Genomic DNA, 27008 nt, shown 5'->3' on the forward strand with positions numbered 1-27008 from the left:
ACCTTTCGTGGAAAAATATTTATAGAATTAGTGCTTCCCGGAATCGATCAATAAGCCATACTCGAGAGTACCCTGCAAACGTCATCCGAACAAGCTCAACGCGTGAAGATGGGAAACGTAAGTAATCATTTCTGTCTTAATTAGAAATGTTCCAGGATTCTTTGTGAAATATTGCTGGGTAATGAAACCCAGTTAGCCATGACCTCGTTTGTCTGGAAACTCCAGGTTCCGGAAAATTGCTGTTATGAAACTTCACAAAAATACAAGGACTAACTCCGTATCCATGGTTCGTTTCGCCCAGAAAGTTCAAACAACAGTTAGGGTCATGAAAACCTCTTCGAAAAAGGGAAACGGTATAATCAGTACAAATATTATTTTATGATGAAACTAGAATTATTGTGGCATCCATAAATTCTCTTCCTTATTTACTGAGGGGGCGCGATTCGCTGTGCAGAGTTGCGTCCCTTGACCACGCCAGAAACCTATGATTGTGGGTTCGTATCCCGGTTCGCCCAAATCATGTTTCTAGGTTTGTCAATACCATACTCGTGCTCGTGGGTTTCGCCGAAGTGGTAAATGTCCGAGACCTGCATCACTTCGGGCTTTCCTCCCACTTTGAGCTGACTGTATAACTGTAATACGGTTAAAAGCGGTGTTAAACCCAACTCACTCACTCCTTATGCACTGCCCAGGTTTATATAACACGGTTGCAATGCTCCAGGCTTGACTTGATTTTTCGTGTTCTTTTTCTTATCTGTTGTTGTGACATACAGCGGTATGTGGCGCTCAAGGGCTTTTTACTTCTAGTCCCTGTGTAATGTTATCAACACTTGTGGCAAGCCGATATCTAAATGCAAAAGATCCCTCCGCTCCTCCTAAATGAATATCCTCTGTAATCTTAAGGTGACAACCCACACGCCTCTAACACACGGCGCAACGACTTGACAAACGTACCGGGCGGAGGGGTGGGCTGGGGTGGGGTGGGGTGGGATGGGATGGGATGGGTCGGGATGGGGTGGGGTGGGGTGGGGTGAGGGGAGAGCAGTGGCACACAGTTCACCCAACCTTTGTCAAAGAATGACAACATATGGTATGCCATGTGTAGCGCGGTGCGACAGATTGTGAAGCTGTTCCTGGACCTAAGGGTGACCAGGCCATGTCACACAATGAGACTTGCAGAATCTATTCACCAACGTGAACAGTTTTAGAAGCACTTTATCACTATGCATGTGGCGTCAGAATACACAACTGCTTGTCGGGGCTTTAATTTTTCACACTGGAAGGTAACAGAGTCGACTTTCTAAACAAGCTGCCCAGGAAAATATGTTGACAGGTGTGGTCATATCTGATTTTTTTACGTATTTTGAAGAATAGTAGGCGTGATCGGTAAAATCTGTGCTAGAGTTTACCTTTTAGTCTCCAAACGCCTCTCTGTGTCATCCCAGGGACCAGTCTGTGAGAGGACTCTAGTCCTGCGTCGACGTGCACTATGCTTATGATATTCAGTTGATTAGAAAGACCAGAAACGCAATATATCTCAACACAGCAAGACCCGTGAAGATCCGGGGTAGAATAGGTCTTCAGCAACCCATACTTGCCGTAAAAGGCGACTATGTTTGTCGTTAGAGGCGACTAACGGGTTCCGGTGGTCAGGCTCGCTGACTTGGTTGATGCATGTCATCGTAACTCTATTACGTTGATCGATGCTCATGATGTCAATACCTGGATTGTCTGGTCCAGACTCGATTATTTACAGACCGCCGTCATATAGCTGGAATATTGCTGAGTGCGGCGTTAAACAACAAACAAACAAACAAAAATATGCAGGCAGGGGAGATAATCCATATCGCAGACAAAATTGGATGTTGCACTTTGACATTTCCCTTGGCGCTCACTGCATTAGCGATTTGTTTGCAATTTAAAAAAAAATCTAAATAGTTGAAGTCTGCAGCCACTGGTCCTGTAAGAACAAAATGATTTCATGTCGCGTAAGGGGTTGAAGTAGCGTAAAATTATTGTCCCCCTAACAGGGTATGTCAGTCCCACATCATTCAATGTATTGTTATGCATACCAGAATTTTAAAACGTAGTATTTTTGTCATTTTAATCTAAGGCTTAACTGGTAAACTATCGCCAGTGACTGAAGGGATGATATAAATTAAATCCAGCCAGGGCCCATGCAGGAAGAAAAGGCACTGTAAGTCCCCATTGTCCCAGGTATGGTGATCTCCCTTTAGTTACACACGATCTCTAGCCCATTTTTATATTGTGTTGTAAATTCTTTCTGCTTTTATATGTTCCTCAACTAGCTTTAATACACTCTGTGATATTCTAGTTATTGTACTGTCCTTTGATGACAGGTTTTTATAAAGTATATATACTTATATGTTATTAATGTATTAATTCTCGTCACTATATTGCTGAAATATTGCCGATGTGACGTTAAATTCTCACTCACTCACTCATGTCGCGTAAGAACGAATAATTGGTATAGTTGACAGCCACATCCCGTTTTGTCGATCAGGTTATCTGACACCTGGAATATGTCGCACTGAAAGCTTAACACTGTGTCCAGGAGGCTAACCAACACAGTCAGGCTATAGACCGAAACAGGCTATAACGTCACGGTTGAGTGATTTCTATATTTGAACAATATAGACTTTTCATTTCTTAGTAGCTAACATTTGTTGAAGTGTTGCCAACATCTGGCCATAGATATGCCTGCTCGCTCTTGATTGGACGTAGGCATGACAACCCATGTAAACCTTCCGGGTACATTCTGCGTATTATTGTCGGTCAGGTCAAGTTCAAGTGTATCCTCATAAATCACAACATGTGATACAGAGAGGATATAAATACATCTGTACACATATACAGACATAGATTTGTTCAGTGAGAATTCGTAGATTGTAATAATAAAGCTTGGAGTTGATTGCTTAACTCTAAGTATACGCTTGAAATATTTCAAATGGATTCTTTCAATCATAACTGACATTACAAGGCCCCGCAGTTCAGAGGCGTATAATATTGGTTGAATGGTGTGGTATGGTTATCGAATTATGTTAATAGACTAAACGTATGCATCATGCATTTTGAATCTCTGTCCGAGTCATTATTAAGATAATTAGCAACTCTATCACATCGATTCAAGTAGATGAGGTGAATTGGGTTTAACGTCGCGTCCAAGATGATTGCACTTATATAGCGACGTGCATGTACGTGTGTGTGTTTGTGTGGCTGCTTGTACTAGTCCGGGCTGATGCCGATTTATAGTGCTAGCTCAATGAGATACCATGCCGCAGTTTAACATGAATACCCCACTCAGACACAGTATACTGACTCCGAGCAGTCCTTGTTTTAGCCCCTTAATGCCGAGCGCCAGACAGGGTAACAACACGTACCATCTTTTAACGTCTTTTGGTATGACGCGGTCGGGGATCGAATAGCGATCCTGCGATAGACGATGTGCAATTTTGTTCACTAGGATGGGTCGTATCGAGGATATTCGTGAACGATCATCAGTCAAACTCTCTGACCTTTCTCAATGCATTCTCAATGTATTCTCAATGTTCAAGATTAAAGCGTCTAAATGATCAGATGTTTGTGACAACAGGGGCGTGATTAAGACACCAAGACGTTCGTGCATAGCGGGAGTAAACCCCCCAATCAGACTACAGATTGGTGGCTGCTACTATTTTGCTACATTGGCTATGTATAGTTCGAGAAAGATAAAATAAGCCCAACATATGTGGAATACACTATAAACTATCAAATGATATCACACATACAGTCAGACGCCGTACAACTTGCTCACAGTGATCACAGTCCAGGAACAAACTAAAACGCCCCAACCCTAACCCCCTTATCCTCCTGAATTATATTTTTGGGCTGGCTGGGAAACCCATGCAGCTGTAAGAAAACAATTCGCCGAAACCATCACAGTTACTGTCACAACAATTAAAATACTGAGTGAACTCAGACATTAAGTATTAATATTTCTCCAGTGTTATCCACTCAGTGTATCAGTCGATATAGTTCTAAGTGAACGGTTGTCAATGTATCATTATTATAAGTGGACACACCTGACAGCACTGTGTTAACTGGGGGCGAGATATCTACAAATAACGAATCAATATCATGCAACGACACCTGAATATGGAAACTTTAAGTGTCGGCCACACGCGAAGAGACTATAACGTCATTATTTTATAGTCCCACGATGTTACAATATGAAATGACATCATTTGCAAATTAACAAATGCAGCCTGGTCAAAGTCCGAAGATTCTGTTTGTGATACAATAAGCAGTGTAAATATTTTCCAAACTCCCATGCACACACACACGCAAACACACAAACACACACACACACACACACACACACACACACACATGATCAATCTCTTACCTTATGCACAGAGGGAAACGCTAGATCGGTACTTGTTCAAGTCATAATTAAAAATAATAGGTCAAAATATACAAACGACAGTAGGAGTATTCGAAAGTAACAGAGGATTACAGAAATACAATAAGGTAAACAACCAAGAAAGACGACATGGGTGTATAGTTAAAAAATAAATGTTTGGGATGGCGTGGTTCGAATCAATCTTCCAATGACAATTTGAGCGAGTCTTGTTCATTTTGTAGTCCCTGGCCTTGTTTGACTAACGTAGCAGGTTCCCTTTGACGTCGGCGTACACTTCTCCCGATGATATCCCAGCGTGCGCTATGGTGTTTGTTTGTTTGTTGTTTAACGCCGCACTCAGCAATATTCCAGCTATATGACGGCGGTCTGTAAATCATCGGGTTTGGACCAGACATTCCAGTGATTAACATCATGAGCATCGATCAACGCAATTTGGATCGATGACATGCATCAACCAAGTCAGCGAGCCTGACCCCCCGATCCCGTTAGTCGCCTCTAACGACAAGCAGAGTCGCCTCTTACGGCAAGCATGCGTTGCTGAAGACCTATTCTATCCCGGATTGCATTCACGCAAAGTGGAGACGTTACGTGTTACTGTAAATAATGAAAATCAACAATACCAACGGCTCGGCCCGATTTTGTTGACCTTTCAGCGTATGGTCATAAGTAAGCATGACCTCGCTGTAACCCACACGGAGGAAGTGCATAGTGTATGTGCAATGATTTGGGTGTGTTGGTGCGTCAGGTGGTTGTCCCCAAGCCGTTATATCTGTGGCAGAGAATGACCAGACTAGAATATTAGAAATTATTTAATCTTTGTGAATTTGTAATTCCCTCTATTTCCTTTTCAGGGTGCCACAACACAACTTCCGGGACACCTGGATGTGAGTATGAAGCCAAAACAATGCTTTTGGGGCTATCAAGTATCTTCTTTCATCACTAACGTTGCACTTAATCATAATATTCCAAAACATGAACGCATGCATTGGTTTATGTGGGGGTCCAAAGAGTTCTCTATATTTGAAGTTAACACGTCCCATTTTAATTCTGGAAACCCAAAAGTCCAGAAACTCTGCGGTCTTTGCCCAGTCTCGGTTAAAGGTATTTACAAAATTAAACATGCTGTTTTCATGGGAAAATACCAAGGAAGAAAAGATGAAAAAAAAATTGTTCAAAAACCCAATATTTACACTATGTCGCCCACGGGCCTGCCAATGGGCGAAGACTGGCCCATGGGTAGGCCCATGGGCAGGCCCATGGGCGAGAATATGTTCCTTTACCCAAAACTCATGTTTTTGTTTCGCAAATACATTAAATGTATTTATTCAAGTATCATGACACAAAATTTAACTCATTTTAACTTAATTCAACGATTTTATAGCGATATTGAAATATTCTCGCCAATGGGCGAGAAAAAGGTTTGGCCCATGGGCGAGAAAATGTTCCTTTACTCAAAACTCATGTTTTTGTTTCGCAAATACATTAAATGTATTTATTCAAGTATCATGACACAAAATGTAACAAAATTAAACTCATTTTAACTTAATTCAACTATTTTATAGCGATATTGAAATATTTCGCCCATGGGCGAGAAAAAGGTTTGGCCCATGGGCGAGAATATTTTCCTTTACTCAAAACTCATGTTTTTGTTTCGCAAATACATGCGGGTGTTCTTACCATTTTCATGGCACATAATGTAACACAATTTTACTTAATTCAGCTATTTTATGGCGTTATTGAAATATTTAGCCCATGGGCGAGAAAAGGTTTGGCCCATGGGCGAGAATATTTCCCTTTGCTCAAAACTCATGTTTTAGTGTCGCATATACATAAAGGTGTTCTTAGAAGTTTCATGTCACATAATTTAACAAATTTTAACTTAATTCAACTATTTTACGGCGTTATTGAAATATTTCGCTCTGGACGAAAAAGATTGGCCCATGGGCGAGAATATTTTCCTTTGCTCAAAAGTTTTAGTTTCGCAAATACATAAAGGTGTGTCAACAAGCATGACACATGATTCTACTATTTTACGGCGTTATTAAAATATTTCGCCCATGTTTTCATCAGTCCCTTTAAAGCATCAACTAACCGTGTGCAAAGTATATTGTATCGTGTTAAATATACTTTATATTATATCATTACATTACTATTTAAAGATATACCTGCTGTCGGTCAATTATGATCTACCACACCACACGTGAATAAACAGTTATGCAGGTGTTGCCGTGGGGAAAAAAAACCTAGCCTGAAAATGTTTATTTTTTTTGTGGATACATGTTTTACAAATGTTCGTTAATATGTGGATATATTAAGCACAAAGACAAACAAATGTTTATGAAAGATGAATTAGTGCCTTGAAATATTCATCAAGATGTGTATCATCGTTTAATGGGGTAGGTATGAAATATACAGGTACGCGTGCGCGTATTTTAATGAAAAAAACTATTCGTCTTTTATTGCATAACGTTTGGCTGAATATCTTACATTCTAACGAAATCTCGAAATAATTATTTAATTACATGCGGTGGCGAACTGACCAGTGGGAATTTTGTTTCAATGCGATTGAGGAAAACGTGAGTGAATATTGTGACACAATCGACTTTAAACCGCACAGATGTATCTTCAAATCTGTAACATCTATAGATTAGTATTATATCTACCTATATACCACTTTATAATGTCACGGTACATCAGTATTTAAAGAAAACAAGGGGCTCAAAGTGAAGCACTTTTACCGTATTTTCTTATGAAAATCCAAGTCAGAAGTGTTCGGTCCGACTTGGCCCGTGCTGTCAAAATCAAATTAAACCTCACAGATGTGTCATCAAATGGATTCACATCTATAGATTAGTATTATATCCACCTAAATACCACTTTATAGTGTCTCAGATGGCTGTACTTAAAGAAAACAAGGGGCTCAAAGTGAAGCCCTTTCCCCTCTATATTCTCAACATAGTCTCTATCAGAAGTGTTTGGCTTGTGTTGGGTCCGACTTGGCCCGGGCGGTGAAAATCGACTTTAAACACACAGATGTATCTTCAAACGTATTTACATCTATAGAATAGTATTACATCTACCTATACACTACTTTATAATGTCCCAGTGTATCGCATTTAAAGAAATCTGAGCCGTTAAAGTCAAGCACTTTTACTATATTTTCTTAATACAAAATGTCAAAATCAAATTAAACCTCACAGATGTATCATCAAATGGATTCACATCTATAGCTAAGTATTATATCTACCTATATACCACTTTATAATGTCACGGTACATCGTATTTAAAGAAAACAAGGGGCTCAAAGTGAAGCCCTTTCCCCTCTACATTCTCAACATAGTCTCGATCAGAAGTGTTTGGCTTGTGTTGGGTCCGACTTGGCCCGGGCTGTCAAAATCGACTTTAAACACACAGATGTATCTTCAAATGAGTTTACATCTATAGATTAGTATTAAATCTACCTATGTACCACTTTATAATGTCACGGTACATCGTATTTAAAGAAAACAAGGTGCTCAAGGTGAAGCCCTTTCCCCTCTACAATCTCAACATAGTCTCTATCAGAAGCTTGTATCTTCAACTCTGCACAGCGAAATCGCGGCGTCTTAGACGACTGGGCCACCCGTGCCCCCCGACACACAAGAGACTAAGTAACATTCACGCACCATTGGGAATATCAAAGTAAGTTTATACAGCAAACTACGGTTATAACGAATTCAAATGGAACATTAATTGTAGATCGTAATGATTTAGTTCGCAAGACAATGGGCAATGGGCAAGCATTGTGTCCTGGAGATGATGGAATCAAATTTCACACCAACCGTTAACTATGGCAAAACTCAACGATCGTGTCAATTATGCAAAGTGTCATTAATTTGACTTGGGGTGTGTTATTCATGATGCAGTGTAATATGATCTGGACAGTAAAGCAGTAGAATAACGTGAAACAAATTATTCATGATAATTTCCGTCGTTGTGTTCATGGCTATTCACAGTGACAAACATAAACAGACGGCAGACTATCGTTGTCACAACATAATATCCCCTTGTTCAAGTTGGCGATATAATTTATTCATCTGGAAGATATTGGAATTCAAACCACAGTGAATTACGCTACGCTTCAGTGCATTTTTACAAAATAAATCATATGAAACCCATACCTATTGCTGATGTGATCTCTGCTGTCACGTTGTCATTTCCAGTTTGGTTGTCTCAAACAACAATCAGTAACGTAATCAGTGGCGTTGCTTTTCAGAGGCCTATTCGGGTGCTATTGTGGCCTTACAGTAATAGTGATCGCTAAGCACGCCGCAGACTCGAGTTCCATTTCAAATGTGTATCTTACTCATTCCAGAGAAAAAGTGTGTCAATGTAAACACAACAGGTTCTCAGGATTCAGATTTAAGTCCCAAAAGGAACAGAGGCTGTGTGTGTTTTGACTAAACACGTTATGCCATATAACACAAGGCGGGATCTAAATATCCCCAAATCTAAAAAAATCAACAACAAAATTGTATTTATGTTAATGTTTTAATTCTTTAGTTACCGCGTCCCTTTCGCGCGTCAATGCGTTTATAGCAATTCCACTGTTGTAACAATTGTTATATCAACTGGTGCAGAGTCTTGGGGAAATGTAATGACTGCAATACAATCAAGCATGTCAGAAGAGATATGTCGTTCCTTTTGTGAAACCATTAAGGTCTGTAAGTGATCAATCACATATTCTTATTTGATAATATTTCTTAAGAAAATACAGTAAAAGAGCTTGACTTTAACGGCCCAGTTTTCTTTAAATGCCATACACTGTGACATTATAAAGTGGTATATAGGTAGATATAACACTAATCTATAGATGTAAACACATTTGAAGATACATCTGTGTGTTTAAAGTAGATTTTTACCGCCCGGGCCAAGTCGGACCCAACACAAACAAGCCAAACACTTCTGATAAGAGACTATGTTGAGAATGTAGAGGGAAAAGGGCTTCACTTTGAGCCCCTTGTTTTCTCTAAATACCGCGATCTGACACACTATAAAGTGGTATTTAGGTAGATATAACAATAGTCTATAGATGTAAACACATCTGAAGATACATCTGTGCGGTTTAATTTGATTTTGACAGCCCGGGCCAAGTCGGAACGAACACTTCTGACATAGATTGTCTTAAGAAAATACAGTAAAATGCTTCACTTTGAGCCCCTTGTTTTCTTTAAATACGATGTACTGTTACATTATAAAGTGGTATATACGTAGATATAATACTAGTCTCTAGATGTCAAGACATTTGAAGATACATCTGTGTGTTTGAAGTTGATTTTGACAGTCTGGGCCAAGTTGGACCCAACACAATCACTTCTGATAGAGACTATGATGAGAGTGAGAGTGTAGAGGGAAAAGGGCTTCACATTGAGCCCCTTGTTTTCTATAAATACTGCGATCTGTGACATTATAAAGTGGTATATAGGTAGATTTAATACTAATCTATAGATGTAAACACATTTGAAGATACATCTGTGTGTTTAAAGTTGATTTTGACCGCCCGGGCCAAGTCGGACCCAACACAAGCCAAACACTTCTGATAGAGACTATGTTGAGAATGTAGAGGGAAAAGGGCTTCACTTTGAGCCCCTTGTTTTCTTTAAATACCGCGATCTGAGACACTATAATGTGGTATTTAGGTAGATATAATACTAATCTATAGATGTGAATCCATTTGATGATACATCTGTGCGGTTTAATTTGATTTTGACAGCCCGGGCCAAGTCGGACCGAACACTTCTGACATAGATTTTCTTAAGAAAATAAAATAAAAATGCTTCACTTTGAGCCCCTTGTTTTCTTTCAATACGATGTACCGTGACATTATTAAGTGGTATATAGGTTGATTAAATACTAATCTATAGATGTAAACACATTTGATGATATATCTGTGTGTTTAAAGTAGATTTTGACAGCCCGGGCCAAGTCGGACCCAACACAAGCCAAACACTTCTGATAGAGACTATGTTGAGAATGTAGAGGGAAAAGGGCTTCACTTTGAACCCCTTGTTTTCTCTAAATACCGCGATCTGAGACACTATAATGTGGTATTTAGGTAGATATAATACTAATCTATAGATGTGAATCCATTTGATAATACATCTGTGAGGTTTAAGTTGATTTTGACAGCCCGGGCCAAGTCGGACTGAACACTTCTGAAATAGATTTTCTTAAGAAAATACAATAAAAATGCTTCACTTTGAGCCCCTTGTTTTCTTTCAATACGATGTACCGTGACATTATAAAGTGGTGTATAGGTAAATATAACACTATTCTATAGATGTAAACACATTTGAAGATACATCTGTGTGTTTAAAGTTGATTTTGACCGCCCGGGCCAAGTCGGACCCAACACAAGCCAAACACTTCTGATAGAGACTATGTTGAGAATGTAGAGGGAAAAGGGCTTCACTTTGAACACCTTGTGTTCGTTAATTACAGCGATCTGAGACACTATAAAGTGGTAGTTTGGTGGATATAATATTAATTACTCAAGTGAATCCATTTGATGATACATCTGTGAGGTTTAAGTTGCTTTTGAGAGCCCGGGCCAAGTCGGACCGAACACTTCTGACATAGATTTTCTTAAGAAAATACAGTAAAAATACTTCACTTTGAGCCCCTTGTTTTCTTTAAATACGATGTACCGTGACATTATAAAGTGTTATATAGGTAGATATAACACTAATCTATAGATGTGAATCCATTTGATGATACATCTGTGAGGTTTAAGTTGATTTTGACAGCCCGGGCCGAACACTTGTGTGACTGTTGAGAGTATAGGGAGAAGAGGTCTACTTTAACCAACGTGTCTGCTTTAAATACGACGAACAGTGACATTATAAAGTGGTATTTATTGAGATATAGTACGTTCCTATAAATATAAACGCTATGCCGACAGATGGAAATTTGTATCACGATAGCTAGAAGTATTTGATACGTTTTAAATCTTATTTCGGTTAACGATTGCTCTTTTACAGGTTAGCTAGAACAGCGACGCTTACACACAGCTCCACTTTCTGGTTTTCAAGCGATTTACTCCGAATTACTTAATTATGGTGCACTTTTTTGTTTGGTGATTGTTCATTCATGTCATGTGTTTATATTGCATCAATTATATGAAGGTATGATCGCCGATAATCAAGTAATTAGCAAATAACACTTTGGCCCGTCTTGGTCCGGCCCGACGTTTAGGCAATGCCCTGTACATGTATATTTTTTGTGGATACATGTATTACATATTTTCGTTGATATGTGGATATATTAAGCACAAAGGCACAAAAAGTTTATGAAAGATGAATTGGTGCCTTGATATATATATATTCAACGAGAACGAATCTTGTATTTTCTCCGCGATCCTGATGTGTATCATCGTTTAATGGGTCATTCATTAAAAGTATGTTGTGAGGCGATATTAAAGGAGCCGCTCAATTTACACAGTGTCGTCCATTTCGCGTGAACTACCACCCCACCCTGTCAGTAAGAGTAATGTATCGGTACACAAATATATTTGGTGCGATGTCAGTGTGGAAGGAGTTTGAATTACGTCCGCCACTGGCCACAGAAATCCTCAAAGTAGAGTAACAATCAACAAGGCCAATGCCGTACTAATAACCTAGTGACTCACGTAACAACGGCTGTCAATCTGTCTGCTACAGCTACCATACCATCATCCCTGTCACAACTGGCGTATTAACGGCTTATTCAAAATATTAATTGTAGAAACGTCGTTAACAGACTAAAGTACGTCGTATTCAGTCCTCATGATCAACTGGATGTTACCTTCCTTATATCATCTAACAGCCCTGTTTGTGAAAATATGTACAAGACATAAGATTTAAGCACTAATTAAATCAATTGTAAGACCGCATAGACCATAAAACCGAATAAAATATGTCTTGGTATCATCTCTTGTGTATTAGATGATAGTAATGACCTGAAATGTTATAACGTGAGATTAAGAAGGAGAAACACTGAAGTGTTTTACAATACTTGGAAACATGAGCAATAACATGTAGCAGCATAAACATGCATGGAATAGGGAAAATGGTGCAAACAAATTGAAAAGGATTTTAATACAAAATTATCAAACTAAATAAGTTGCCTGAACAGAAGGGGTACCCAAACTTGTTTGACAGTTATTCGTGTGTTGTAGACAGTCGAATGGGACTCATGTGTGTACGCAGGGTACGCATATCTATTGCCAGTTTTAGTACTCATACACTTTCTCTTTTTGTGTTGATATGATTTCTATTTTCGTACATGATATGATTTCATTTTTATCTTTGGCTGCTATGTTTATATATGTTCGAGTAGCTGTCTGTCCCTCATAAATTGACATTGCTGCCTCGGTATTGCATCTCTTGACTACAGGAGATCTACAGCATACAGGGGATCTAACTGCAATTCTGGGTTTGACACTTAGCAATATTTCAGCTGTATGACGGCGGTCTGTAAATAATCGAGTCTGGACCAGACAATCCAGTGATTGACATCATGTGCATCGATCCACGAAACTGGGATATGATGACATGCATCAACCAAGTCAGCGAGCTTGACCACCCGATCCCGGTAGTCGCCTCTTACGACAAGCACTGTCGCCCTTTCACGCCAAGAATGGGTTGTTGAAGATCTTCACGGGTCTATTGACGCAGGGATATCTGTCGGAGACCTACCAAACTACCAAATTACCAAGTTTTATCATTAATATATTTTTTTTACAATGCAAATACTTTAGTGATACATTTTTCAGAGGAGAGGGCATACAAACAAGTATATTGCTTCCATGTGTGAATGCAGGTTGTACTTGGCATCTCAGTTCTCAGTTTCATACCGGTTGTATATCTGAATTTGTATATTGAACCATGCGTACAGCATGACAATTACATGCTATTCGTCAGTCTACAACACACATAACATGGTCAAACAATTTTGGGCACCGCTTTTGCAAGTTATTTAGTACAATAATGTTTTATTAAAATCTACTTCAATTTGTTTTCATCATTTTCCCTATTGGCAGTCGTTGTTACGTGCGTCACTAGGTAATTAGTACGGCATTGACCTTGTTGATTGTTACTGTACTTTGAGGATTTCTGTGTCCAGTGGCGGACGTAATTCAAACTCCTTCCACACTGACATCGCATCAAATATATTTGTGTACCGATTACATAACTCTTATGGACAGGGTGGGGTGGTAGTTCACCGGACGACACTGTGTATATTGGGCGGCTCCTTTGATTGTTTATTGAATGACCCCCTTTAACGATGATACTCATCTTGATGAATATATCAAGGCACTAATTCATCTTTCATAAACATTTGTTTGTCTTTGTGCTTAATATATCCACATATCAACGAACATTTGTAAAATATGTATCCACAAAAAAAAAAAAAATTCAGGCTAGGTGTTTGCCCACAGCAACACCTGCATAACTGTTTATTCACGCGTGGTGTGGTAGATCGTAATTGACCGACAGCAGGTATTGTAGAATCACTTGTAAATAACGCCGACACTGTAATTAGATACAACGTCCTAATGAGAATATGAGAATTATCATAAGAAGGCTGTTGTTTTTTTCTGAACTGTTACCATTTTCATACCCCAAGTGGCAATTCAGTTAAAAGGTGCTTTAGTGTCACAATATTCACTCACGTTTTCCTCAATCGCATTGAAACATAATTCTCCACTGGTCAGTTCGCCACCGCATGTAATTAAATAATTATTTCGAGATTTCGTTAGAATGTAAGATATTCAGCCAAACGTTGTGCAATAAAAGACGAATAGTTTTTTTCATTAAAATACGCACACGCGTACCTGTATATTGCATACCTAGTGTCACGTAATTGCCCAGTGTGATGTATCATCGGGGCATAGAATGATAAATGAAATAGAAACTAACTCAACTTTAATGTTGTGGAAAATAACTCCAATGAATTGGAGTACACGCACATGGATTCGTATGATAAACTGTCAAAACGTTTTGAGAGGTAAGGCCGGGTTCATTAAAGATCGCTACAAAATGTAAAACAGGTGAAATTTCTCCAATCAAACATCCAATCAAATGCCCTATTTTAATTAGTAATGTAATGATATAATATAGAGTATATTTAACACGATACAATATACTTTGCACACGGTTAGTTGATGCTTTAAAGGGACTGATGAAAACATGGGCGAAATATTTTGATAACGCCGTAAAATAATTGAATCATGTGTCATGCTTATAGACACACCTTTATGTATTTGCGAAACTAAAACTGTTGAGCAAAGGAAAATATTCTGGCCCATGGGCCAATCTTTTTCGTCCAGAGCGAAATATTTCAATAACGCCGTAAAATAGTTGAATTAAGTTAAAATTTGTTAAATTATGTGACATGAAACTTCTAAGAACACCTTTATGTATATGCGACACTAAAACATGAGTTTTGAGCAAAGGGAAATATTCTCGCCCATGGGCCAAACCTTTTCTCGCCCATGGGCTAAATATTTCAATAACGCTATATAATAGCTGAATTGAGTAAAATTGTGTTACATTATGTGCCATGAATATGGTAAGAACACCCGCATGTATTTACGAAACAAAAACATGAGTTTTGAGTAAAGGAAAATATTCTCGCCCATGGGCCAAACCTTTTTCTCGCCCATGGGCGAAATATTTCAATATCGCTATAAAATAGTTGAATTAAGTTAAAATGAGTTTAATTTTGTTACATTTTGTGTCATGATACTTGAATAAATACATTTAATGTATAACTTGCGAAACAAAAACATGAGTTTTGAGAAAAGGAACATATTCTCGCCCATGGGCCTGACCATGGGTCAAACCTTTTTCTCGCCCATGTGCGAAATATTTCAATATCGCTATGGGGCGGTCGGGTAGCCTAGTGGTTAAAGCGTTCGCTCGTCACGCCAAAGACCCGGGTTCGATTCCCGACATGGGTACAATGTGTGAAGCCCATTTCTGGTGTCCCCCGCCGTGATATTGCTGGAATATTGCTAAAAGCGGCGTAAAACCATACTCACTCACTCACTCACTCAATATCGCTATACAATGAGTTATATATGAGTTATGAGTTTCAATATCGCTATAAAATGAGTTATATTTTGTGTCATGATACTTGAATGAATACATATTCTCGCCCATGGGCCTGCCCATGAGCCAAACCTTTTTCTCGCCCATGGGCGAAATATTTCAATATCGCTATAAAATGAGTTATATATGAGTTATGAGTTTCAATATCGCTATAAAATGAGTTACACTGCAAACACGAAAACGTCGTTTTTTTCCGTATATGGTCATTGGACGGAAAAACGACTAAACATTCATTAAAATTGATTAATTGGTGAGCGTCTAGAAAGTGTGCAGAAAAGGGTCGAGTTTTTCAAGCGTAAAATCGACGGAAAAAACGATGCTTTTTGCTCCGCCTTGTACACCTGTTAATGGCCAATCAGATGGCGCTGGTCCCCCGACGCACGTGATTCCTAAGGCTTCCTTTCTGGCATGCCTTGCTCTAGTATCTGTCGCGCGCAGTGCAGCGAGATTTACTGATAAGCCAGTTTTAGGATATGTAACATGTTAATGGAATTCAGGCACGCGCCAAGAAGTCAAACCAAACAATGTTACCAAGTTTATTGTGATAATATATCCCTCGGCTATGAACAGTTACCCCTATCGAATAATGGCTTGTGTTTCATTTGGTTAAAATAATAACTATTTTTTTTAATGTGAAGTTTACAAGATATACGGCTAGGACGAGAGGTCGGTCACATGACGTTCTTCGCTTGACTGAATTCTTGAAATGGCGTAAACACTGACTACTTCCACATTCCTGGGGAAAACCCTTGGAATTCCCTGGTACGAATTCATACAGAAGCGTGGTTGCATGCCCGTTTAAGGATACCCTCGCTACAACCCAGAGAAAAAACAAACGAAAAAAACATCCAAACTATCGTAGTGACAATCTACAGCAATCTATGAATTTACCTTAGTATCTATTTGACACATCTTTACAATCACCTTTCAACGATCGGCCAATTGATCAGTGATGACAAAGGCTTGAAATAGCCACAGGTTAATTAACAACTTCGGAAATATCTCCCGTCACGTTTATCGTGTCGGCCATTTTGACGTATTGTACTTGATGTAAATGTATTACGACGCTCTGTCATTGTAATTGACTTACTGAGGTAATTCTCATCTAATGAGGATATTGTTTGGAATATATTATTTTATTCCGGGATGGCCTATTAAAGTTAGCAGTAAGTCAAGGCACCATGCGTGTATATGACCTGTTATTATATGTGTTTAAATTACGGTTTGGGGCGTTAATAAAATACACTGACGCACTATTCAAATCAATTGGATAATTGAATATGCTTTCTTTTACATATTACATAACAGCACTGCACAACATTTGAACAGTTGCAGTAACACACTACGGTAATCGCAATAAACACCATTTTCAACTGTACAGTATTTCAGTATTTCAGTTATATCACGGTGTACAGACTGATGTGGGATTAAAATCCGAATTGGTTCAGGCCATCCAACGGGTGTTCGGGAAAAGGTGAGCGTATCCTGCCACACAAGTGGCACCCGTCACAAACACATGCAAGGACAAGTCAATTGTTCACCTGAACAAAGCACGGAAACACACAATGATGCCCGTCCTCGCTTTTACCGAGCATGTAAATTATATTGTCCGTCAAAAACATGGACGAGTATAAACAATATGTTCATTCACGTAATACATGTCATACATTTTGACAAAATTTATTGACTCGGAGCATTATTGTTAATCACAGCGTATAGACTCGGCATGCAGTTGAACTCATAAGCCATCCCATTATTGATAATCCTTCTTGAAGATCTATGAAATCAGAAGCTGCAACACTTTATCTTTTAATTGGCATGTCAGACTTCTATTTCATAACTCAGTTTTATTTGCACGGATCACTATGGAAGGGACATTGTCGCATTGTCGCATTGACGCCCTTACAAAAACTAGCAAAACGTGTCAAAATTAACAAAAGCGCGACAATTGGCCATTTGTCGCATTGTCGCTCTTTGAATAATCCTTTTCTTTATTTTACAAAAGGGCGACGATGCCGTAACGCGACATTTTCAAGGTCAAAATATGTCTCGTTGTCGCATTGTCGCCCCATCACAAATGTGTATAAAAGGCGTAAAGTTTAGTTAATGTTACATCTGTCGTAGAAGTTCAACCTGATACATGTGCGTCTTGAAATGAAAACACAAGTCCGTCCGCGAGTCCATAACGTTTTATTGTGAGCTCTTCTCTAAAAGTGCTTAGTCTTCGACTCTCAGTTCCAAACACGTAGTACCTCATCAACAATCCACATACCTCTAGTGCAGTGGTCTTTCGGAAGATCTTACTCTTGACTTGATCATGCCCTAATAATCAACTGACGAGTGCACGCCTGACCTGTGACCTCGTTGTAACCCTCATGAGGTGTTTGCCGAAGGGAGAGGGGTAGGAAATGTGTGCTCCAGCCCAGCGCACAGCTCGCGACACACTGTATACTGAATGTTGTATACAGTATATTGCAGTTGATATACTGTATACTGCATGTAATACTTATTAGCGGAAATGTTACAACTTTCAAGATTCAAGATTCAATTTGCATTTATTTCATATACAATAGACCGCCGTCATATATCACTGGAATACTGCTGAGAGCGGCGTTAAAACAATTTGTTTTCATAATGGAGCGCTGCAGTCATTTAAAATAGAACCGTAAACATATGTAGTACTAACTCACTCACTCTGTTTCGAATAATCAGCAGAAAATATATTATTAACCAGGTCTTTGGGAAGAGATATCAGATTTTTATAAGCAGTCACATAGGGATGATAAAGGACCCCTCGCTGATTAGGTTCTTGTTTACTTAAGAGCAGAGTTTGCCATGTTAGATTATATAACCAAAATCCAGGAGCTCCGGCGGGGGGCAATCTGGTCTTGTTAGTGCATGGCATGAGCTGTGGCGTTGACCCAAGAGAGTAATGTAAAAAATGAGACCAACTCAAATCTATAACAATTGGGAAAGTCTAGAATTTCCACAGCCCTAGCCTGAAATTAAGAATTGTTCTAGGCTCCATTTTAATTGTATTATGTTCATTTTGTAGACATGGATGGACCAACCAGGAGAGAAATTGATGGAATATTAATATCACATGTTACCACTGATCCTGTTAAATTCATCACACAATAATACATTAGTATTTGACATTACGGCATTTGATTATTAGGGCATGATCATGTACATGTTCACTGTAGTAATGTACACACCAGTCAACTTGATTATAATTTTTATTATGGTGTAGCGCGGCATCAACGATTACTTTATGATATCCTCACTTGTCATCGATGTATTGACATCGAACAATGGACGACAATTCGAAATTCTTATAAATAGCTTCAATAGGGACAGCGCCGGTGTCAGTACAATTTTCCTAGTTAAAAATATGTCTCTACAAAATATAATCTGAAGCAGACAAGAACAATATTGTTTTATTAATGCTTACTTTCATGGATAGATTTAGGGCAATCTAGGCTTGCCAAATCGTTCTAGACTTGAACTGGATTCCTTTTAAATTAGACGAACGGGCGTCAGTATCGCATGGAGAACTGGGACAGCCAGAATCAGTGTAATCGGATATGTTGTGGAGTTTCGGGTTGGGGCTAGCGCTGTTTGTTGAATAGAACAAGGGCTCACGAACAAGGGCACAATGTAGAGATTAAATCATTACCACCTCTCTTTATATCAGATATGTTATTGTGATTTGAAATCTCTTTTGGATAATTGCGAGTTATGTATACTCTGTATTCTTTCGTCATGATAGCATATATATTTTCTATGCTGCTTTTTGAATTATCCACAAATTATGATAACTACAATGTAAACCTCTCTTTGGAGATATACAATAATACTACTGAAGGGCATATCTGAAAAATGGGACTTATCGAAAAATATTTCTTTCTTAAATACTACCCGTTACAGGCATTCTGATCATTATATCATACTTTGTACAGTTTAAAAGTCAAATAATGGCAAATTGTGTATCTTTCTACATTTTGAATTGATTATAATTTCTGCAATAAAACCTTAGCATCAGATAGTGATATAAACGAATATGATCTATAATGTGATAAATGAATTATCAATTTCGTATTATGAATTAGATAAACAGAAATATGATAGTAAAACAAATTATTTTAATCTGTTCGTGTGAGGAGGTAACGAGAGATCTAGGCAACTCATTAACGTAGCCATTTGTGAAAAATGAAATATTAAAAGTTAAGGATGTTGAACATGTACATTGAATGACAGGGAAGAAAACAACGCAATAATTAAATTATGAATCAAATTATGTTATAAATATAACAGAATGTATAGAAATATAAGTTTAATTTCTCATTGTTGGAAGGTGTTTAATAATAGATTTTGTTTGTTTGTTGTTTAACGCCGAACTCAGCAATATGCCAGCTATATGACGGTGGTTCGTAAATAATCCAATCTGGACCAGACAATCCAGTTATCATCACCAAGAGCACCGATCTACGCAATTGGGATACGATGACATGCATCAACCAAGTCAGCGAGCCTAACCACCCGATCATGTTAGTCGCCTTCGAACAAGCATGGGTTGTTGAAGGCCTATTCTAACCCGGATCTTCACGGGTATTTTTTCAATAATAAGGTACAATGAAATTCTGTATATGTCCATAATAAGTGTGTATAAGTAAATGAATAATATATCCATACACGCCAATTAAACGGCTGCATATGGTTCTTTGATGAACTCTTTTACAAGTCCATATTTCAAGACATGTATTTGATATTCATAATAAATCCACAAAAGCTACACAATGGCGACAAAACGGTACCAGCATCACAGATACCAATAATACATGAGATCCATATAATTACTTTAAAGTTAAAACATGTATTTAAATAGAAAATTGGAAGGATACACTTCCGACATTTTTCGTATTTTGTTTTCGTTTGGATAGAGAAGTTGTGATTGGTATCTGATGGGTGCAAACAGGTGTTCCCTTCCGCCCAGGCCTTGCGGCAATGCTATAGCCCAACATGAAACAAGCCTAGATGTTCAACAGTTTCAGGCTGAAATTTCCATCCCACTTGGGCTCCTTTTAAATTTAGATATAGTTTCTCGTGTCGATATGTGTCAAAAGAAATGAATTAAATATTACAGCACTGGTGAATAGGTGGTATGCGCATGTCAGCGTCGATCCTACAATGTCCTTTTATGCAAAATACATATATGCTGATGAATTAACGTAGTAATACTACGCAAATATATGTCAAGATGTATACATCAGTAACATCTCGTGATCTTTAGTCGTGCTTTAGCTCTTTTGCTACCGGAGATTATGGGGTGTTACATTTCAATTCAATTCAAGTCATAATTTCATGGTCCGTCTTGTATGTTGGGAACCAATAGCGCAATATGGCTGAATATTGCTAAACGTGGTATTTACCCGATTACTCACATAATTATTCCATTTTCTACAGTCATCTACGAACACTATCTTTAAGGAGGTGTATCTATATCATCCAAATGTCCATACATATATGTCCACATATATATGTATAAAGCAGGTCGTCCTGCACTCTTCCTTAATAATGGTTTTTGTTTGATTGTTTGTTGTTAAACGCCGCACTCAACAATATACCAGCTATATGAAGGCGGTTTGTAAATAATCCAGTCTGGGCCAGACAATCCAGTTATTGATATCAAGAGCACCGATCTACGCAATTGGGATACGATGACATGCATCAACCAAGTCAGCGAGATTGACCACCCGATTACGTTAGTCGCCTTAGTACAAGCATGGGTTGTTGAAGGCCTATTCTAACCCGGATCTTCACGGGTATTTTTTCAATAATAAGGTACAATGAAATGCTGTATATGTCCATAATAAGTGTGTATAAGTAAATGGATAATATATCCATACACGCCAATTAAATGGCTGCATATGGTTCTCTTTTACAAGTCTATATTTCAAGACATGTATTTGATACTCATAATAACTCCACAATAGCTACACAATGGCGACAAAACGGTACCAGCATCACATATCTATACAATTACTTTTAAGTTAAATCATGTATCTAAATAGTAAATTAGAAGGATTAAAAATATACACTTCCGACCATTTTCGGGTTTTTTTGGTTTGGAGAGAGGAGTATAGTGACAGTAGTGACTGATATCTGATGGGTGCAAACAGGTGTCGAGTCGCTGTCTCAGATGGCTCTAATTTCGTAGCTCTAAAGGTCACGACGGCGATACAGACCGTGAAGTAGTTTGTCTCACAGTCCCTGAACCATATTATTTTCCCTTCCGCCCAGGCCTTACTGCAATGCTATAGCCCCAAATGAAACAAGCCTAGATGTTCAACGGGTTCAGGCTGAAATTTCCATCTCACTTGGGCTCCTTTTAAATTTAAATATAGTTTCTCGTTTTGACCAAAATAATGTATTTTCAGGGACTAAGCGTTTGTCTAACCGTGAAGTACAACTATCCAAAAGATCCCATGCATGTCTATATTTCTTCAGACAGACTCTCCATGTTACTATCTATATGTATCAAAAGACAAATGAATTAAATATTACAGCACCGGTGAATAGGTTATATGCACATGTAAGCGTCGATCTACAATATCCTTTGCGCAAAATACATATATACTGATGAATTAACGTAGTAATATTACGCAAATATATGCCCAGATGTATACATAAGTTTCATCTCGTGATCTCTTTTTCTACCGGAGATCATGGGGTGTTACATCACACCAGAAAGCCAGGTCCAAATTCAAGTCATAATTTCATGGTCCGTCTTTTATGTTGGAAACCAATATCGCAACATGGCTGAATATTGCTAAACGTGGTATTTACCCAATTACTCACATAATGATTCCACTTTCTTCGTGCACGTTCTACAATCATCTACGATCACTATCTATAAGGAGGTATATCTATATTCATCCAAATGAACAATCATACATATATGTCCACATACATATGTATTAAGCAAGTCCCACATTCTTCCTTAAAAGATAAATGCTAAGCATTTCCTCTGTATGTATTTATATATGTAAAAATCGTTTTTATGACTACAGTGCTTTTTGCAAGGCTACTCTCATAAATGTCATGACGCATTTGAGGCCAGGGTTCTTCTATACTCGCATTAATGTGCTGACTTATTATTGCGTTAATTTCATGATTTACAGTATTCATGAAGAACATTTCACGTGGGACCAACAGAGGGAAGTATGACTATCGACTATTTTTTTTATATTTAGCTAGCTCAAACGATCTATTGGTTTGATTTATTGTTATGGTATCCACAAAATAAGTAGGATCCGTTTTTTTCCGTTTTTGTTGTTCTTTGTGTAACGCCGCACGTAGCAATATTCCAGTTATATGACGGTTGTCTGTGATATCACGACCACCGATCCACGCAATTGAGATACGATGACATGCATCAACCAAGTCAACGAGCCTGACCACCCGATCCCTTTAGTCGCCTCTTACGACAAGCATAGTCGCCTATAACGGCAAGCATGGGTTGCTGTAAATCTATTCTTAACCGGATCTTCAAAGGTCTAGTGAGATTCAACTGATATGTTAAGATGAAATAAAACGGAATTATATGTGCTGTTTACATATCAAAGTTTGCCAAATTGTTACAAAATGTTTGGATACAGCAAGGCTACGTATTCACAACTTATTGTGGTAGGCACAGTATACCTCATGAGTCAGGACTGAGGGAAGGCCGTATTCCTCCTTGTGGGTCACCTGCTTGGTAATATGGGACGGGAAAACTGCAGGGGGTGAGGGCAGTTAAGTTGATGGTACAGACAGATAACAGAGATCATTTTACAAAGGTGAAACCTCATTCCACAAAGGAAGAGGCGAAAGCTGAAACTTGGTGAGATTTACAGAACAAAGGCAGTTATTTCTAGTTTCTTACTGACTCTCGAGGATACATTTAATAAAAATTCGTGTGTGCGACACGGCCACCAGTCACTAAATTTGGGTCACAATCTTTCTGTCTTCTTTCATTTGTCATCTGAAATACCATCCCTTCGTGCACTTGTGCTTCCTGCTCAAGTTACCAAACACATCCTGTTTACGAACACCTGCAAGATATATATTACGCCGAGGAGAATTTACGATTATACGCAATGTCATATTTCTTATCGCCAGGGATCACTGGTGTGATTTCAGTCTCCCTCAAGGAGACGTCTGATAAAACTCTTTGCTTCGTCAATGCTTCGTCTAGCCCAAACCGGTAACTGGTACCACTAGCAACGATACAATGGCGTACAAAGACTTACAATGAGTCAAGCATCCGTCACTCGATTTCCATTTTGATTGATTGATAGATTGATAGATTGATACATTGTGAGTGAGTGAGTGAGTGAGTGAGTGAGTGAGTGAGTGAGTGAGTGAGTGAGTGTCTGTTTCACTGGTATGTCCGGATCTGGGTACGGGTCACCGGCTTAGCGTCACCGATCTAGATATATCTATGCAGGAATAGGTCATCCATGCGGATAGCGTAATCTCGATTAATGTATTCAGGAACCTTTCGTGAACAACATTTATTGAAAATGCTACCGAAGAATCAAACAACTTTAAGATTTGGCTTCTGTGGTGGAATCATTCTAATATTTCACATAACTGTTAACGTACTTCTTGAATGTTGTCACGCCATTCATTCAGACAGATCTCGAAGATGTGTTAATATCTATGCGAGGACAGCGGATTAGACATCGCGAGGCCGGTTCACAATCCGTAAAAGCCTGTGATATGCCATGAATAGCCCATTGCATCTCCTGTACAAAGACTTTCTTGTGTACGTGTTGTCACAGATCCACAAACTTAGGTCAATGGATCAGATAAAATCAGGACTGCTGGAATCGGTTGAGGTGAACTTCCCATGACATAAACTCCTACTTGACAACCGCTTTAAGAGAGTGCCGCCATTCATGTACACAGCCCCATGGATGAATGAACGACCTAGCGAAGCCAGTAGCGCCACCTAGTGAGATATAATGGAAGAAGAACAACCGAGAGTTGAATCTTGACATGCTCCGGTGCCATCTTCAGAACCTTGTTAGCAATGGCACAGTGATTTATGAGAGTTTAAGTGAGTCGGATTTTACGCCGCCTTAGCAATATTCAACAATATCACGGCGGGGGATTCCCACATTGTGCCTATGATATGCAGAGAATCGAAACTGGACTTTCGGCACGAGGAGCGAACGCTTTTACCACTAGGCAACGCCAGCGGCCTTGATCATATGATCAACCTAATGTGTTTTCATTTTTCAAATGTTAAAGTTTGCAATCACAGATAATATTTATCACCACTGTAAAATGTAAGGATATCAGCATATCATCACCATCACCATCATCATCACCATCATCATCGCCGTCACCATCATTATCATCACCACCACCATCAGCATCAGGATCGCCACCGGTATCGTTATCACAGGTATATACGGTACTCCACACAGAGATTAACGAAGGGCATCTATTTGATCAGGGGTTAGTTAAATATCTATAACAGCTGTGTGTCAGTACATCCAGTTTCTGTCAGTGCAGAAAAATACCAAGTCGGTCAGCTGTGAACACGGTTCTTCAGCATCGGACATCAGCTGTCCTTGACACGCACATTTCAGCGCATTTGAATGGATTTAACAACAGATAAGGTCATCTTGAGCGGGACGGTTTTCGTAGGCAATAGATGGATTAGCAGATTAACTATGATTCTCTTTAGGTAGAAAAAGATCCACGATGTTCGACCTGGTAGAAGCGTGTAATCAAACCGCACAGCATTGGTCTTTGATTGACTGTGGTGTCAAAACAAACTCATTCATGTTCTTGATCTGAATGTTCATCTTAATTGTTATGGATAGTCACGGAGCCGTGATCCAGAGAACAGGGTGTCATTAGATAAAAATGAAGTAATAATAGGATTACCAGAAAAACGGGATATAACACCCAAGCCAATAACCTCCCCTCAAGAACACCAGAGCAAGTCAGTACAAGATTGAAAACTGCCCCATAAGTATGTATGACAGGCTAGTCGGGTATTGCTACTTGTATATGTGAAAACAAAGTTATTAAAATTAAAAGAAAAACTGATGAAAGTCACCAATAAACGTGTATAAGTGTTATGTCGTCACTGCAAAAATAATGAGTGTTGTCTTTAGTATTAACATTCAAATACGTGATATCTGTATTAGCGATATTGTCTACGTTCCACCGGTGAGTAAGCGTTAGCCTTACTATCTCGTAGTATAAATGTTGCAAGAAATTGTATTTCTGATGACAAAACGATACAGTTTTTTACGATGCATCACGTCTGCACCAGCGCTTGATAACAGCCTTGTGTTTGGGTGTTTTAGTAGTTTAAATTGCTGATCTTGATGTTGTTGAATAAACTTTGATACTATGAACAATATAAGGTTATATGAGAGTATGACTTTAGAATGGTAACATGCGTTAATGTATATCTGATATAAATATATATATATATATATATAATAGGATGACATAAATAGAACAATGAGTAGTACGTCCAGATTAGTGTATAGTGTATAGTGTATAAAGTAGATGAAAGAACACAATCGTCCGGAATACAATGTATAATTCTGGTGCACTTCCATGTGACTATATAGCCTACAATATTATTAATAAGCTTTCGGGTCCCGTTTGGGTCGGTTTGGGTGGCAGCTTAGATACCCATAGAGTAGGTTCATCTCGGAATCTCCCATATAACTGGGGCTCCTCTTCAATTTGAATGGAGTTACTTGTTTCTTTCAAAACTATACAGGTTTAGAGACTACGCATTAGTCTGAATAGATATCACCAGTTTGGAATGTGAAACTAATCTGTTTACAGTAACAGAACACTGTTTAAGTGGCATGTACAAATGAGAAAGTGGAATCCCGTCAATTAGGCGGACGAACCTTAAAACTATTAATAAACATTAACATTAAAATAAGCAATATCGGGAAAATGTTTATACTATCTGGCAATAAACACCAAGATCACCTTCTAAAAAAATAAGTTTTAAAAGCCGGTTGATATTCTTTTGCTTATTTGACGAGTATATAACTTTCGAAAGTATAAATCCTTTTCCGATACTCAGACGTCCCTGAGCCTGGCGCTTTCCTAATTATTTTGACTAAAATTATTACCGTTATCATTGTATTTGTTAATGGGAAATACGCGCCGATCAAGTACGTGCCATAAATTAAAGCGACATTGTACGATTCCGAACTCATCACGAGACTGTGTTTATGAATCACTGTCAAATAGTGGTGACATATGGTGGAAACAATACGCGAAATCGCGCATGCACAGAACGGAAAATTTGGACAAGGCATTAAGCAATCCGCATGCGCAGAACGATTGATTTCAGTACTTCCGCTAAGCGCTTCGAGTACAGCGTCAAACTCGGGCCTGTAATCTAACACGCGAAA

General features: G+C 38.6%; 1 protein-coding gene across 1 annotated transcript in view; it reads left to right on the forward strand.

Moving 5' to 3' along the window:
- Positions 1–62: 62 nt before the first annotated feature.
- LOC124123680 overlaps positions 63–27008 on the forward strand; it is a 45405-nt gene continuing 18459 nt past the window's right edge. The window contains exons 1-2 of the mRNA XM_046486843.2: positions 63–117; positions 5275–5307. Coding sequence (XP_046342799.2) covers positions 109–117; positions 5275–5307 — 42 coding nt within the window. The 5' untranslated portion in view covers positions 63–108. The remainder of the gene's footprint in view (positions 118–5274; positions 5308–27008) is intronic.

Source organism: Haliotis rufescens, unplaced genomic scaffold (genome assembly GCF_023055435.1).
Source record: "Haliotis rufescens isolate VD_foot unplaced genomic scaffold, xgHalRufe1.0.p SCAF_8, whole genome shotgun sequence".
NCBI lineage: Eukaryota > Metazoa > Mollusca > Gastropoda > Lepetellida > Haliotidae > Haliotis > Haliotis rufescens.